The sequence below is a fragment of the Zingiber officinale genome, chromosome 6A, assembly GCF_018446385.1.
Source record: "Zingiber officinale cultivar Zhangliang chromosome 6A, Zo_v1.1, whole genome shotgun sequence".
NCBI classification, from domain to species: domain Eukaryota; kingdom Viridiplantae; phylum Streptophyta; class Magnoliopsida; order Zingiberales; family Zingiberaceae; genus Zingiber; species Zingiber officinale.
Window position 1 is genome coordinate 108,847,041 of NC_055997.1, and position 15,073 is coordinate 108,862,113.

General features: G+C 32.9%; 1 protein-coding gene across 1 annotated transcript; it reads right to left on the bottom strand.

Annotated features, from left to right (window-relative positions):
- Positions 1 to 2,817: 2,817 nt before the first annotated feature.
- On the bottom strand, positions 2,818 to 12,147 carry LOC121997361 (5'-nucleotidase domain-containing protein DDB_G0275467-like). The gene is made up of 14 exons (XM_042551728.1): positions 11,941 to 12,147; positions 11,810 to 11,858; positions 11,547 to 11,723; positions 11,306 to 11,442; positions 11,069 to 11,218; positions 8,505 to 8,606; positions 7,871 to 8,035; positions 7,627 to 7,737; positions 7,125 to 7,222; positions 6,525 to 6,648; positions 6,062 to 6,151; positions 3,861 to 3,905; positions 3,123 to 3,443; positions 2,818 to 3,054 (listed from the first exon to the last, which is right to left on the bottom strand). Exons 1-14 carry the CDS (start codon positions 11,998 to 12,000, stop codon positions 3,025 to 3,027), a joined length of 1,659 nt encoding a protein of 552 aa, XP_042407662.1. The 5' UTR covers positions 12,001 to 12,147; the 3' UTR covers positions 2,818 to 3,024.
- Positions 12,148 to 15,073: the final 2,926 nt, after the last annotated feature.

Genomic DNA, 15,073 nt, shown 5'->3' on the forward strand with positions numbered 1-15,073 from the left:
GCAAAATAAATATAACATATTTAATTTAATTTTTGATAAAAAAATCTTATTCAGCATTTTAGAATTTTGAATTCCAATATGATTAATTTCACAATATTCTTATTATTTCTCCTAGTACGGTGTCTTAAAAAATTTTATAATTCAAATATATTTTTATTTATAATTAATTAACTACAATAATAATTTGAATACATTCAGGTCTTGAGTTAACCATGAACCTTTATAAACATTTTTTAATCCTATGATATTAATATAAATTTTAATTATAATTTTATCATTTTATTGTACACCTACTCATGGGCAACCTATGGACACCTATTATTATTTTTCTAAAAAAATGAGAATTAAAAATCAAATTTGGACAAAATAAATATCATCGGGTGTCCCTGGGTTGTTATAGATGGACAGGATATTACAGATTTATATTTTTAAAGGATGTCTTAATTTTTTAACAAAAAGTAACTATTTATTTATTAGTCAAAAATAACATGAATTTGTTATAGTAATTGGAATATTCTGATTTAAAAAATAGAGTTTTTAGAATATACAGAAAAAAATTGATTTTAATTATATTAAACTATTTAGGTGCAGAATCTCTTGATATTCAAATATATTTTAATAATTAATAGAATAGATAGATGGATTGGTGCAATTTTATTCGTTTCTTGTTATGAAAAAATTAAGTTTTATTTAAAAAGTTAATTAGATGATTTAGTTAAGTTGTTTATGATTATTATAACACATGTGAGACAAAGTTCTTCGTCTTTCCTTTTCATTTCGAATATCACTTGTGTTTTTTTTTTTTTGTAAATTTGAAAAGAAATTAATATATATATTTTTTGCTTAATTGCTTTGTTAAAAAAATAAGAAAAAAACATTTAAAATTCTATTTTTGCTAAACACAAATGAGGGATACAAAAACTTTCTTTTTTTAAAAAAATATTTTTCTTATAAAGCAGTCCTTCATAGTGCCTATCAATTGTAATACATTGGAAGAGATCCAAAAGAAAATAAGGTGTTTTTTAAAAAAAATTAAGTTACATTTTTATTCTATTTAATATGATAATTGTGAAAGAGACCAAATCTAACTATAAAGAATTAGCATTTTAAATTTATTTGTATTAATTTTTTACTTTAAATCTGACTCAAAATCAACTAAAAAAAGAGAAATTGTAGTTTTTTATTAAAAAAATAAAAAAATAAAAAAAATGCAAAATCTAAGTTTTTTTAATGGAAAATGTATTGTAGTTTTTAATGAATATTAAAGTGACAAATTATACCCTTTGAGAAAGAACCATTCTTTATTTTAAAAATATCTTTATTCAAATATTATTTTAGCAGCCACAAAATAATTTCTGTATTTTGTAAAAATAAATCAATTTAACTCAATCAAAAAAGAGAAAATCAATATATAGTACTTTTATATATAAAAAAAATCTTATAAATTTGATTAAAATTATTTAAATTTAATTACAATTATTTTAAAATAATCAAAATTATTATAGTAGTTATTTAGTGTCTTTTGCAATAATGTAAAAGTAAGTTAATGATTACTACAGTAGTGTAGCAATCATTAACAGTTTCTACAACTTATAACATTGTTTAACTATTATAGTAATTATTAATTAAAAGCATGAGCCGCTCCTTCATATTTTTTAATTGAAATATTTTGTTTACATTTAAATTTTTGTTTAAAAAAAATAAAATATTAAAATATTTTTAAAAAGCCGTTATTAAACTATTAAAAATTAACCGTTGATTTTTATTAACTACAATATATTTAATTATCTTATTTTATATTTTATAAATAATTTGTAAGAAAATGAGAATTCATAAAAGAGTTGTTGAGAAATTTTTGATAGTAGAGAAATAAATGAGATTTTTTTTTTAACCTGGCATCGATGACATTGATGTAATATTTTAGAAGTTCATCAATGCCCTAATTACTACAATATTATAAAAGCTAATAATAACTATTACTTAATTGCTAATTAATACATACTACAATTGTTACAGCCCCCATTAAATTTAAATTTATTTTTTATAAGAATTTTAATAAAATTAATTAATATTGATAAAAAAAAGTATATATATATTATTGTTAGTTATATTAAACTAAATTAATAATTTAATTACATACGTTATGACAACTATTATATGATGGTTAACCGTGCTAGAATAAAAATATTTTAAAAATAAATAGCACTATTTTGGCATTTTAAAAAAACATTCTTTTAATAATTCTAATAAACTTTTTTTTTTTGCCCTTATAACATGTCATACGCAATTTATAAAATTAGATAAAATAGAGTGAAAACATGCGTAAGTTCATCCTACTATTAATTAGATCAGCAATATTTGTTGGACTTAAGTGTTATTGTCTAAAATGATACAACTTAAACAACAGCTCAACGATTCACTTTAAATGGAACGTACCGATATTTCAGCAAACTTTCATTCTGTATTCAATGAAACCACCCCCTCTTCTTATGCCCCATTAGCTGCCTGACCTTTTGAAGGTAAAGGGTCATTATGCTAGGTATCTAGCCAAAGGATTGGCGATACCCTTGGCTAGATATTAGAGAGTTATCACCTTTTTATTCCAACAAGAGAAACAAAATTTATATGTTATTAAAAAAAAAAAGACACTCATCTAACAACGTAAATTGAGATCATGACCCAGAACAAAATTCTGTTGCTTAAAAATTTAGAACTGACTCCGATCAAACTCTAAAATGATAACAATGTGCAATGACTCAAGTATGCAGCCCAAGATGCCACAGGAACTATCGCCTCTACTTACTAGGAGAAACGACGAAAAAAAAAAGTTGACACTCACCAACTCCAGAATGATAATTCCAGTTGTAAGTGCTACAAGGAAGTATTTGCAAGAAAAAATTCCCTCTCCACTAACTAATTTCGAGGGGTTGAATCTTATCTCAAAATATTGCTACATGTAGAAGTTACATGGTCGATCATGCATGAAAATTCCATCTAGAGTAAATCGAAAACAAACAATGATTGCTACTGCGATTTCAACAAACTTGATGGTACCTGCAAGAAAGACTAATAAGAAAGATTGTTTTAGCAGAAAATAGGGATTCCTAAAACCAGACTGTTACCTTCACATGATGTGGCATAATCTTTATGTCATAGGGCACATGTAGCCACGACTCGAGAGAGCAAGACGAGAAATTTTCAGGTTTACTTGTATATATATCAGCGTATTGATGGATGTGGTACGAGAATGCAGATTCCTGACCCGTGTCGGTAAGAAATGTTGCTCCGAAGTTACTATTGAACAGGCTACGCATTGTAGATCTACAATGTTGCCTTTCCACGTTAAGTTCTTGCACCAATCTGCGGTAATCATGTCCTCGCTCACCGCTAACCACTGTGGCATAAAGTTTGCCAAGCAGTTCCTCAATTATATGAAACTTTGCCTATAAACAAGCAAGTTCAGATTTTCATAAGCAAATGTTTTGGCTGGTTATCCACAAAAGGTTCAAAAGACTAAAATTAATACAAAGAAAAATAGAAACAATATCGAGAGAAACAAACAGATACATCACAGTTCTGTGCAGAAGACCCATTAAATTAGAGCAAATGAGTTAATTCAAAACGAACACTGGGATAAGATATAACATAACACTAATAAATGTCAACAACTTACTGTTCAGGAGTTGATAGGCCAGTTGTATTTATCACTTGAGATTTGTGAACGTAGTGATGTTTACAAGGAGTGGCAGTCATATTTGATAATGTTACGAATATGGAGCAATCCCAAGAAGCACAAAAACGGATGAACATAAGTCCAAGAATGCAGAACAAGATAAGAAGATTCTGCAGATGCTCATTACCTGATAAGATCGGTATCTCTCGCCATTTTGAATCTTTATTTCATTCTGAAGAACAAAAATATTTATTAGTCAACTCAAGTTGCACAATTCATTTGAAAAACTTGACAACTTTACATAGATATGAATTGTGACCAGAAATTTTATTATGATGTAAAAATGCAGGTTGTGAGCTGACAAAAAAACCTTTATATTAATGGTTGGTCCTCCAGCAAACATACTTGGAAATATACTTAGAAATGATGTAAATCATGACCGAGTTAGAACAAAGACAGCCATTCAAGATATGTTTGAAATATTATAGTATTAGCACCAGTGTTCGAAATCTCGTTTCGTGCCGCCCGACACGGACGGTTTTTACCGTTCCGCCAAGCGGCCGAAACCGGCACGGGAGGCGTCCCCGTCTCAGCGGCGCCGGAGGAGACGCGGTACGCCTCCGGCGGCGTCCCGCGACGCCTTCGGCACCGAAGGCATCGTGCACGACGGATTCTGCGGCGCTGCTAGAGGCGCCCGGCGACGCTTCCGGCTCCGCCGGACGCCCCTCGCAGGATCGACCGCGATCATCGTAGAGCGATCTCGCATTCTGCCGCCGCGATTTTTTTCTTTCTGTTTTAATAATTTTTTATTTTATTTAATTAATTTAAAGAATTCCCAAGGATGCGTGAAGGATGTGTGATAGTTCGAAGAGGCTTTTATAAATCCTAATTAAATTATCCTAATAAAATATATAAAAAATATATTTAAAATTAAAATAAATTTTATTAATTAATATTCTGAAAAAAATAATATTTTAAATTTCATTTAAAATTTTTAAAAAATATATAATAATTCTTATTTATATTCTAATATATTTTTTTATTATTTTAAATTTCATTTAAATATTTAAAAAAATTTTAAAAAATTCTAAAAAAAATTTAAAAAAATTCTAATAAATTATATTTATATTCTGAATTTTTTTTATTTTCTTAAATTTTTTTACTTGATATTTTTTACTATTTAAAATATATATTATTTAATTAATAATTAATTAAATTAATAAATAGTTAATTTATATAATTATTATTAATATAAAGTAATATCTTGTATTATTATTATTATTATTATAGATACTTCTATTTTAATTTGAATTATTAATATATCAATTCTATTTAAATAAAATTATTTTTAATTATTTTTTCTAACAATATGAAATTATTCAATAATTGAGAACTTATAATAAATCAATATACAACTTATTTTTATATACATAATAAACATATTTATCTTATAATTACTATAGATAAATAAAAAATACCGAAACTATATCGGCACGATACGATACTGAAACCGTATCGTTCCGGTCTGAGACCGAAACCTCGGCACGGGTCGAAATTTTAAACCTTGATTAGCACAACAATGACTGTTAAGAGGCGGAGTTTGCTAAAGAACTGGTCCGTGAGTATTTTACTTACAGAAGATACACAGGAAACTCAAAAAAGTTATTTTGATAGTGCAAGTATAAAATTTTGACCATTTTAATCCATTTTTGATGAACTAGGAGAAACATTTGCAATGCCATAAATAGTGGTGTCGAAGAACTATATGACATGAAATAATAGAGAATCAAGTCATGAATAACTATAATTCCATGTTTGAGTAATTGCATCCTCCAAATCTCAAGTAGTGTGCCTTGGGTCACAAATGTATAGAACACTTAAGTTGTTACAGTGTCATCGAAGGTTAAGCAAAGCATATGAGTGGCTATTTGCATATTCAGATGATAAAAAATAGTTATCCTGTGTCAACCTCCTCACCACTATTTGGGGCTACTAAAGCATACACAAAAAGGGTTTAACTAGCACCGAATTATCTACAGAACACTGAATAAGTGACAAATGCCTTTAACATGTGTGGTATTATCAAATGTTCTGGTCATAAAGATTCTCCCATGTGGCATTACCCGATGTTATCTAATGCATAGAAGTTAGTTCAGGTCTCTTTTGAATATATTCCACCATTATTCTTTAACCAAACAAGATAAATTAGCAATTTAAACAGACCTTAGACAACAAACAAAAACACAGCCTACACAGGTGCTACTTGAATACAAATATGCCTTTAATAATAACCATGTACAAGGGTGTTACTTGAACACAAATATGCCATTGATTATAACCATGTACATACATGAGGGTCAAATATTCTTTAATTTAAATATTTCAAACCTCAAGTTCATGAATGATAGCAGCAGTACGCCAACCAGCTTTTGAAGGTCCTCTCAAGTCACTAAACAAGTGATCACCAAAGTATATCACCTATACATAAACCAAATCATTTTTCTATTAAAAAATTACATGAACCTGAAGAATCATGCTTAAGCTATTGCACAAAATGTTTTAATAACAAGAGTTCAACAGAGTATAATCATGCTTAAGCTATTGCACCAAAATATATTGTTCACAAACTCTGAAATCGAAAATGCATATGAAAAGTTTCTCTACCACCCATTTATATTGTACTTATAACAATTTCAGATCTAAATGAAGTTATAAATGAAAAATCAAATGCGTATGAAAGTGATAGAAAACTAAGTTGAGCAAATCCTTTTTGGTCCTTCTCAGAAAACCATCTATGCTTATTGTGTTGAAATCCTGTTCAAGGAATTCCAAAGACAAGGAACTATGTTACCTCAGGACCTTTCCACTTTGTAATTTGTAGAAATGATGTCAGGCAACCATGATAGTAGACTTGGTCAGGGAGAAGTTGGTCCACTGCTGTAAAAGCCAAGGTGTCGTTTGCTATGTCATAGCATCTACATGAATGAAAGATGTTAGACAAATTGAACAAGAACAATTGTACCATCTTAGGTGTGTAGCATATAAAAGATTTAATAAGGTTTTTGCAGTTTTGATGTTTCAACTTGCAATTAAACATGTTCAACAACTGTGTATCAAGAGCAGCAGTAACTAAGATAATTAGAATGTGGCCATCAATATGATGCAAAGGATAAAATACTGGTCTTGAATCAGATATCAGTCTCAACAGATGTCGAATTGATACTATAAAATTATTAGTCACTTTAGTACCTAGTAAACACCATACACGCACCATTGACCATACTATCAATATTTGAAATGCACATAAATTGAAATTCACAAAGCAAAAAACATCTCACATAAGTGAAGAATTGTTACAATGATCTGGCATTAATAAATCAAGCTATGCACTGAAGTAATATTGCTAGAATAAGAATAGGAAGCTATATACAAAATGTAATAGTGAGATTACCGAAATGGGTGTTCAGATGTGTAAAAGTGTGGCTTATTAGCCTTAGCAATCACAACATCAAAAAGTTCCCTCCAAGAATTTCTCACATCTCCAATGTCCTAGTAAATAAAGTGGAAAATTAAATACAAATAAAATCACATGAAATAACGAGAGTTTTCCTAAATACATGCAGAGCAAAAATAATTATTTAATCAAAAACTGAGAATAAGGAAACATCAATGTACACAAGGATCCTACAAAATCGATTAATGCAGAACCAAGAGTTTGTCTAGAAATATTGCTTAATCAGAACATTAGGGTTGGTATTAGCAAAAATAAAAGCATAATAAGAACTAGAAAACATAAGGCACTGCAATGAAATTCTGATATAACACATGTTTAAGCAAGAAATACATTATAATATATTTCAACCTTTGTAGAAAGATATTTAAAAAAAATCAACTAGCTTAGGCTAGGCGTCTCTTTTACTTCAAACAAATGTGATATATACAATGTAAAGCACCTCTAGCATAAAACGCATGCCTCCATCCACAAAACTGTATGGAGAATTTGTTAGTAGGAAAAGCTTCTTCCCCTTCTCCTTCAACTTCTTGAGTAGGCAGAAAAGCTGACTCTGCAAAACACATGTATTTCATACTCTCAAATATGACAAAGCAACAGACAAAAATAGATCTGCAGCAACCTCTCATTTAAAGCCAAGAAAGAAATGTCTCAGTCAAGAATTATGAAAGTAAGACTCCTCTTACATTCTTCACAAGATACTTTGTAGGATCAGAAAGGATCTCTTTATGGAGCAAGCCACTTTTATGCACATGCTGAATTGCCTGGTTTATGTCTTCATAGACATTGGAAGGATCAAAATCTAGCTTGGCATCCACAAAATGTTGTATGGTATCGGCAATTAAGCATACCTACAAAAAGAAAAGAAGAAATATTTGATATTAGAATCTGATAGACCAGGAGAAATTTTACCTAAACAGAGTGAGCCAATATTATAGTTTAGTGCAAGTCAGCGAGACGAACAAGTGGCAAAAAAGTGTGGTAGAGATAGCACTGCTGACATATTTCTAGCAGAGTTAGCTAGCACAACTTATTCATAAAGTAGTCCATATAAAAGAAACTATTGCTCTAATCTGAAGAAACTGGCTATGACTGATAATTGAGAAGAAAAGATCTATCTTAATGATACACTAGCAGCAGCATAAATAATTTACAAGCTTATGAGTACTTGATGAAAGCAAATACTTAGCTCAGGCCATTCTCTCACCATATATACCTTTTTTAATTGTCTCTCAAGTAGATTATGGAATCAGAAATCAACTAACAGAAACCATTTCACATATTATATATATATATATATATATATATAGCATGATTTACCTCGCTAAAACAAAAGAAGTCCATCAAACCAACAAGTACTCGTGCTTGGGCTCGACCAATATGACGAGAGCCATACATTTCCTTAATCTTCTCCAAGGAAATCTGATTAACAACCAACAAGATGTTTTAATGATATTGAAGTAATATTCATTGCTTGGTGCAATTTAGATCTAATACTGAGAATTTTGGTTAAAATCTAATTAAAATATTAAACATTTATTCCACTAATATCTAAAAACTATATCCATGGGTGTACAAACATTGGCTATTATTATCAAGAATGTAATTAAGATCAAATTCATTTTTATTGAGCTTAAATATATCTCAATCATTACCCTGATAAAAATAGATAAATGACAAGGAAAAAGAAAGGTTTTTTTTCTTACAAAGGTACATCTCGTTCACTACCCTGATAAAACAAATGAATATATATAGTTCATTATCCTGATATCAAACAAAATATTTTTTTTTTTTTCATACAAAAATTCAGATTCTCAGAATCAATTATCTTAGATCAACAAAGGGACTAGAGAAAACTCATCACTATTTTACAATCTCTGTTTTAGTTCCTTTTAATTTTGATGAACTGATCTCTACCTTTTCCTTCGATCACTACTTTTCAACTTGATTATAATTTCACAGCGTTGAATTTTGCTGCCATTTCTTTTTTATTTTAAGAGGACTGATCGGTGACGCTCTATTAAATCAAGTAGGTTTAAGAAGAAGTTAATTCAGTGTAGCAGAAATAATAGCCACATTAAGTGTAGCAATTACCCAGTTGCCATGAAAGGCACTATTATTTAATCTTGAAAGAAGAACACCACAATACCAAAGAATAGAGAGACTTATCATGTTGACCCACAAATCCAGGACATCAGCTTGCACACCCCTCCAAAGGAGCAGCTCAAAGATGTTGATGAGCCCTTGGCAAGCAGCATCGTGCATTGCACTGCGCTTGTAGATGTCCTGGAAGTTGTCGCCACTAGAGTTTCAAGGAACTCATGGATCCCGACTAGTTCACCCTCACTAGCAAAGTACATGAGGTAGATATTGAAGTCGAAGAACATCATAAAGGGAGCTTCACCAGGAGATATTCTTGTTGGTGAGGCACTGCATGGAGCAACAACAATGCGTTGGCCAAAGGCATTCACCGTGTGGCATCACAACATCAGGAGGAAGTGAAGGAGGGAGGGGTGCAGCAAAGTAGAGCCAAGTCAAGTCGTCAAGGCCACAAATGGCAAAATGAAAAGAAGTGGCAGAAAAGGAGGAGATGAGGTGGAGAGCATACTCCAAGAGGATCAGAGGAGAGTGGTACTCCATTTGCCGAAGCACCTGCCAAAAAATAGGGTCGTTGAGGTGCAACATGCACACCATGAACCGCAGCAAGTTGCTTCCCACGCACGTTAAACCAGTCTAATCATACAGGCCCTTTCGAGCCCTGTTCAAATGAGAGTCGTAATGTTCATTTGAAAGGGTTCTCATGGTTTTGGAAACATCAAATAGATAGATGGGTCCTATTTCGGAATTTTGAATCATGGAGGACCAGAGCAGGGTAGTTGCTCATAAACTTACACAGAACCAAGACTAATTTACTACTGTTGCCTCTTGAAAGTGAGTACATTTTTTGGGAAAAATCAATTTTCATGGAACTACCAAAGAGCTTCTCCTTTTTCAAAAAGCTTTTAGTCATCAAAACAAAATTTTGCACGTTCATAATGTTAAAAATTTCAGCTATGTCCAAAAGGTACTTAAGCAATTTAAAGAATTTAATCTTTTCTCCCTCCCTATATTTGCAAACAGATAGAAAAGGTGCTTAAGGAATTAAAATATTATAAAACCTTTAAACATACGTTGAGAAAAGAGAATAATGAGTGCTACTAAAGTGAAGTTTCTTTGACTAACCTATCGTTCATAAAGAATAATTAATTTATTTTGTTAGAAGTAAATAACATAAATATCAAATAAAATAACAGTATAAGCTATAGAACAACATATAACATACAAACTATTATATAGTTTCTGGTTATGTTCCACCAGTCATATCATTATCAAACATTTGCATTAATTTTTTCCACAGAATATAGAAGTTACTTTTCTGAAACAATTCTAACTTACACGTCTTAAATTTTTTTAAAATGGCATTTTCGTAGCTTTATCAAGTTAAAGAATGACAGAAAATTCCCTAAAATAGTATTATCCAATGACGTAAAACATATAAAAATAATCAATGTTATGGCTCTTAGTGTACGAATACCAAACTGAACAAATAAGTAAACAAAAGAATATCCTCTTGGCTACAAATTTCTACATTAGCATAATTGGTTATTTATCTAATTTGCTAGTTGGCTTCAAATATTTGATGAGACCTAGTGTATATATATGTTGACAGGGATAACAATGTTTATAAACAAGCAAACATTGACACAACTATTGGGAGATTACCTAAGGTGGAATTGCTGCAAACTTATCTTAACTTTTCTGACATGTATAGCCTGAAAATTAAGTCTTTTACAACTATGTAAATTATAACATAGTATCATCGTATAGAAGGCAAAAGAGGTTACCTTGTGGCGTCCAAAAAAGCACCCATCTGTTTCAATAGACCCGAAAAAGTCAAGCTTCAGAAGGCATCCTCTGAGCCTGTCATAACACAGTCCTCTGATTGGAAATGTTGGATCATATTCAAACAGCAAACAACTCTCAGGATACCGGAGCTGAGCATCACATTCAACAAATCAAGAGTTATTCTCACAACCTATAACGGATACAGAATAAGTATTCATTAGGTTATGCTGACAGACCTCATTTACAAGATGCTTTTTGGCGAGGTCGTAGATCAAATTTTGCAGGTTTCCAGAGTAATGCGCAAGTGTGTAGTCATAATCAAATCCGAAGACCTCAATATCGTCTAACCTCACATTCCTGTTCACATAGATGCCTGTTACCGCAAGAATATAGGAAAACGAATGTCAGGTTCCAATATTCCCCTTTCCCGAACCAAAACTTGATAAACACGCGGATAAGGGGGAGAAAAGGGCGTGCCTTCTGGATCCATCTTGGGCATGTCCTTGAGTGCGACGGGAATGTTTAGAAAGCTTCTTTTCGCCTCCTCATATGCATGCCGAATCTTCTCAATCTCATCCACGAATTTTTCATCGGACCCCATCGAGGGAGCTGCAGTGCTACTGAACTCCCGCCGACATGCTCCTTCCTCAAACCCTAAGGCCGAGAAACCCCTAATTTAGTCCCAAAATAGTTCGCGCCGATAGAGGACCAACCAGGAAAACAACATCGAAAACACGAACCTCCTCGCCATCCCGAGCGAGAATAACTCATCGAGAGAACCGATTCCTGCTGAACTTATGAAAGAAAAAGAATATTGAGGCCGGCATCGAAGTCTGTCAACAAAAATTATGTGCGCACTCGAGCTCGTTACCAATTTGCGGTTGCGGGAGGTTAATAACGGGGCAAGAGCCCTTCTCGTTGCCGCCGCCATTTCCCAGGTGACGGAAGAGGGAGGAAAAAACTAGCGCTCCCGCAGAAGCGTCGGATCGCCGTCGAATTCGATGGCGTGCGGCGGCGAAGAGCAGTTGACCGCGGAGGATAGATGAAGTCAAGGCACGAGACGCGGAGGATCGCCTCGCTTTTTTTATAAGCCGGCAAAAGGCGAATACGTCGCCCCAGCGGTGATTGAGGAGGCAAAGGGGCAGGTGGGCTGAGTTCTGAGATTCGGCCCAAGATCTTATCCGGCAATCAATTTGTCACTTACCAACTCAACTAAATCCTTGTGCGCCTGCTTTGGTAAGCGTAGCCAGATGGCATTGTCAATTGGCACGCCTGATTTACACGCGTTGCTTTACGCGCAAGTCCTGTCCGTCGATGGTGGCAAAGCGCTCTGGCGGCGCGTGATCCTGTATTCTCTTTACAAGGACATCTCACTTTAAGAAATATCAAAAGGCGTTCATTTTTTTTTTGTTTTGTGTTTCTTTTTTTTTCAAAAAAACGCCCCCTGTTTCTTGCCAGCTTTTAGCTGAAAATGTCGCTTTTCTCCCTGATTAGTGTATGGTTATAAACGAGTCGAGTCAAGTCGAGTCAAGTCGAATCGAGTTTTGAAATGTTCAAGTTTGTTTGATAAGATAGTCGAGCCGAGCCGAGCCGAGTCGCGCTTAAAATGAACCAAACTTTTGAAATGTGTATTCAAACTTGGTTTGGTTTATTTTTTATGAGCTTGAGCTTGGTTTGTTTAGATGTTATTAAGCTCTCAATTCAAGTTTAGCTTGAACTTGGTTCGAGCTTGGCTTGAGCTTGGTTTAAGCTTGGTTCGTTTAGATGTTATCAAACTCTCAATTCAAGCTTGTTTGATTGTTTGAAACTTTAATTGTTTGATTGATTATTAATATTGATAATTTAAATTTATTTATTTATTTATTTTATTTTATTATTTATTTAACATATTGAAAAGAATTTTATTAATACATATGATTCGTGAGCATTGTTCACGAATATTGTTCACGAACGTTGTTTACGAACGTTAACGAGCTGAACATATATGTGTTCAAGGTTGTTTGTTTAGCTTAACGAGCTGTTCAAACTTGTTTGTTTAATTAATCTAATATATATTGAATGAACATAAACAAGTTCTTACCAAGCCGAACACTAAACTTGTTCGCGAACGTTTGATTTATTTACAATCCTAATCGAGCGCATTATCCTACTGTCGATCGGCTCCTTGTCATTTATAATTATTTTTTTTAATGTAATTTAAGTCTTACGAACGGACTATAAATAACGTTTAGAAAACGCATAATTAACTTTTATTACAATAATATATATTAATTTTACTATTATTGATTACTATTCTTTGAATTGTAGTACCTACGACACATATTATAATAACTATATATTATAATAACTATAATTTTATAAATGTAACAACATTAATATTAGATGAGTAGTCTGAATCTATTATTAAATAGTAATTATTATCATATGAATATTAGATGAACAAATTAAATTTATATTATAATAATTATAATTTTATAATTATTATAACTTGAATGATATATTAGTAAAATTGAATGTGCACTGTATTAGTTATGAAATAATAACGGATAACATGAATATTTTTGAATCGAATAAGAATGAAAATTAGGATTTTAACACGAAATTTAAGCGCATGGTAATAATGAAAATAATAACGAAGGTCAGGAGGATAAATATATACACAACGGAACAATAACAAGCAATTAAAACGCAAATGCATTTGATCATTTCATTTGGGAAAAAAAAACAATGAGCGTCTTTTAACTTTTGGCTTTTTTATCTGGATACGGTGATAAACTTGAACCCTAGAGAATCGGTTCAAGTATAGACGAGCTAATGTGACGATTAAAATTAATAGGAGGATAAAGGTACTCGTAATAGTAGTGATAGAACCGAGTTGATTATATGGGTGATCGGACATGAATATTTGATTGGGCCTTGAACCCGGTTAGATTTAGCATCTCAACCTAGGACTAACAAGTCATCTTCATTGTTAAATAGTAAATACTCCGATCCACGGACCGAGCCGATCGGGCTTTAGGGCCGACCGAGCTCGACGTGCCCCCACTCAGCTTAAGGGATAGGCCAAGTGAGCGCCAAGTCAAATATGATACCCTATAAGGTCGAACGGGCATGCTCCTAACCGATTGGCTGTCAACTGGCCTACAGAAGAGCTCATGCACCTGTCATGTCGCACTCTTATGGAAGTTTTGTGCTGTGAAGGATAGAGAATATTCCATAGATAAATCGTACTTTAAAAACTTCTAGCCTGTCATCACATAGATTTGCGTGCTCATTTAACGAAAAGTGTCAGAGACACTTTATGGCTTGTCTTTTCCTAGTAATGCTTTGGGACAACATGTCAATACTTTGAGAAACGTGCATAAAACAATAGTGACACTATAAAAAGATTTCTATCTACAAGAGGAAGTATGCAATGCAATGCTTCATATTTTAACACATATTGCTATAGTTTTTTACTATTCTTCTCTTCCTCATACACGAATCACTAACTTGAGCGTCGGAGGGTCAACGCCAGAAAACTCTTCCCTAGCCCAGCACTAACGCTCCTATTGTTGCAGGACAGCGCGAAGTCTTCATCAAGTTAACAGTGGAGCCATGTTTCCAGCTCACCACCTTCATAGCTTTCGGACAGAATCATATTTGACGTCATCTATGAGAATCTCACATGCATTCAAGGCGTGAGGATAGAGGACATTGGACGATTCACGACTGTGACCTTAACGTTGGAAGAATTAGAGATGTTAATAAGCACCTGAGCTACAAAGATAGTGGAGCAACAACAACAAGTGGTGGTCGAGTGCCGAACGCTGCATGACCTAGCCATCTTTGCCATAGGACAACACGCCGAACATGGGACCTGAACAGAGGATCCAGCAGCTCACAAGTCGAACCACCAGCCGGCAGGTGATTTCTAGCAAGAACCCGCTCCACACACCAAATTGCCACAAGTGTTGAATGCACCAATCCAGTACCATAGGGTGCTGTTTCGAACGCCCCTCCAA

Excerpts from the sequence above, each read along its gene's own strand:
- LOC121997361 (XM_042551728.1), bottom strand. The coding sequence starts at position 12,000 with ATGGCGGCGGCAACGAGAAGGGCTCTTGCCCCGTTATTAACCTCCCGC. Across the intron at positions 3,444-3,860 it reads AGAGATACCGATCTTATCAG|GCAAAGTTTCATATAATTGA; the intron begins GTAATGAGCATC and ends GCTTGTTTATAG. Across the intron at positions 3,055-3,122 it reads TTATGCCACATCATGTGAAG|GTACCATCAAGTTTGTTGAA; the intron begins GTAACAGTCTGG and ends TCTTTCTTGCAG.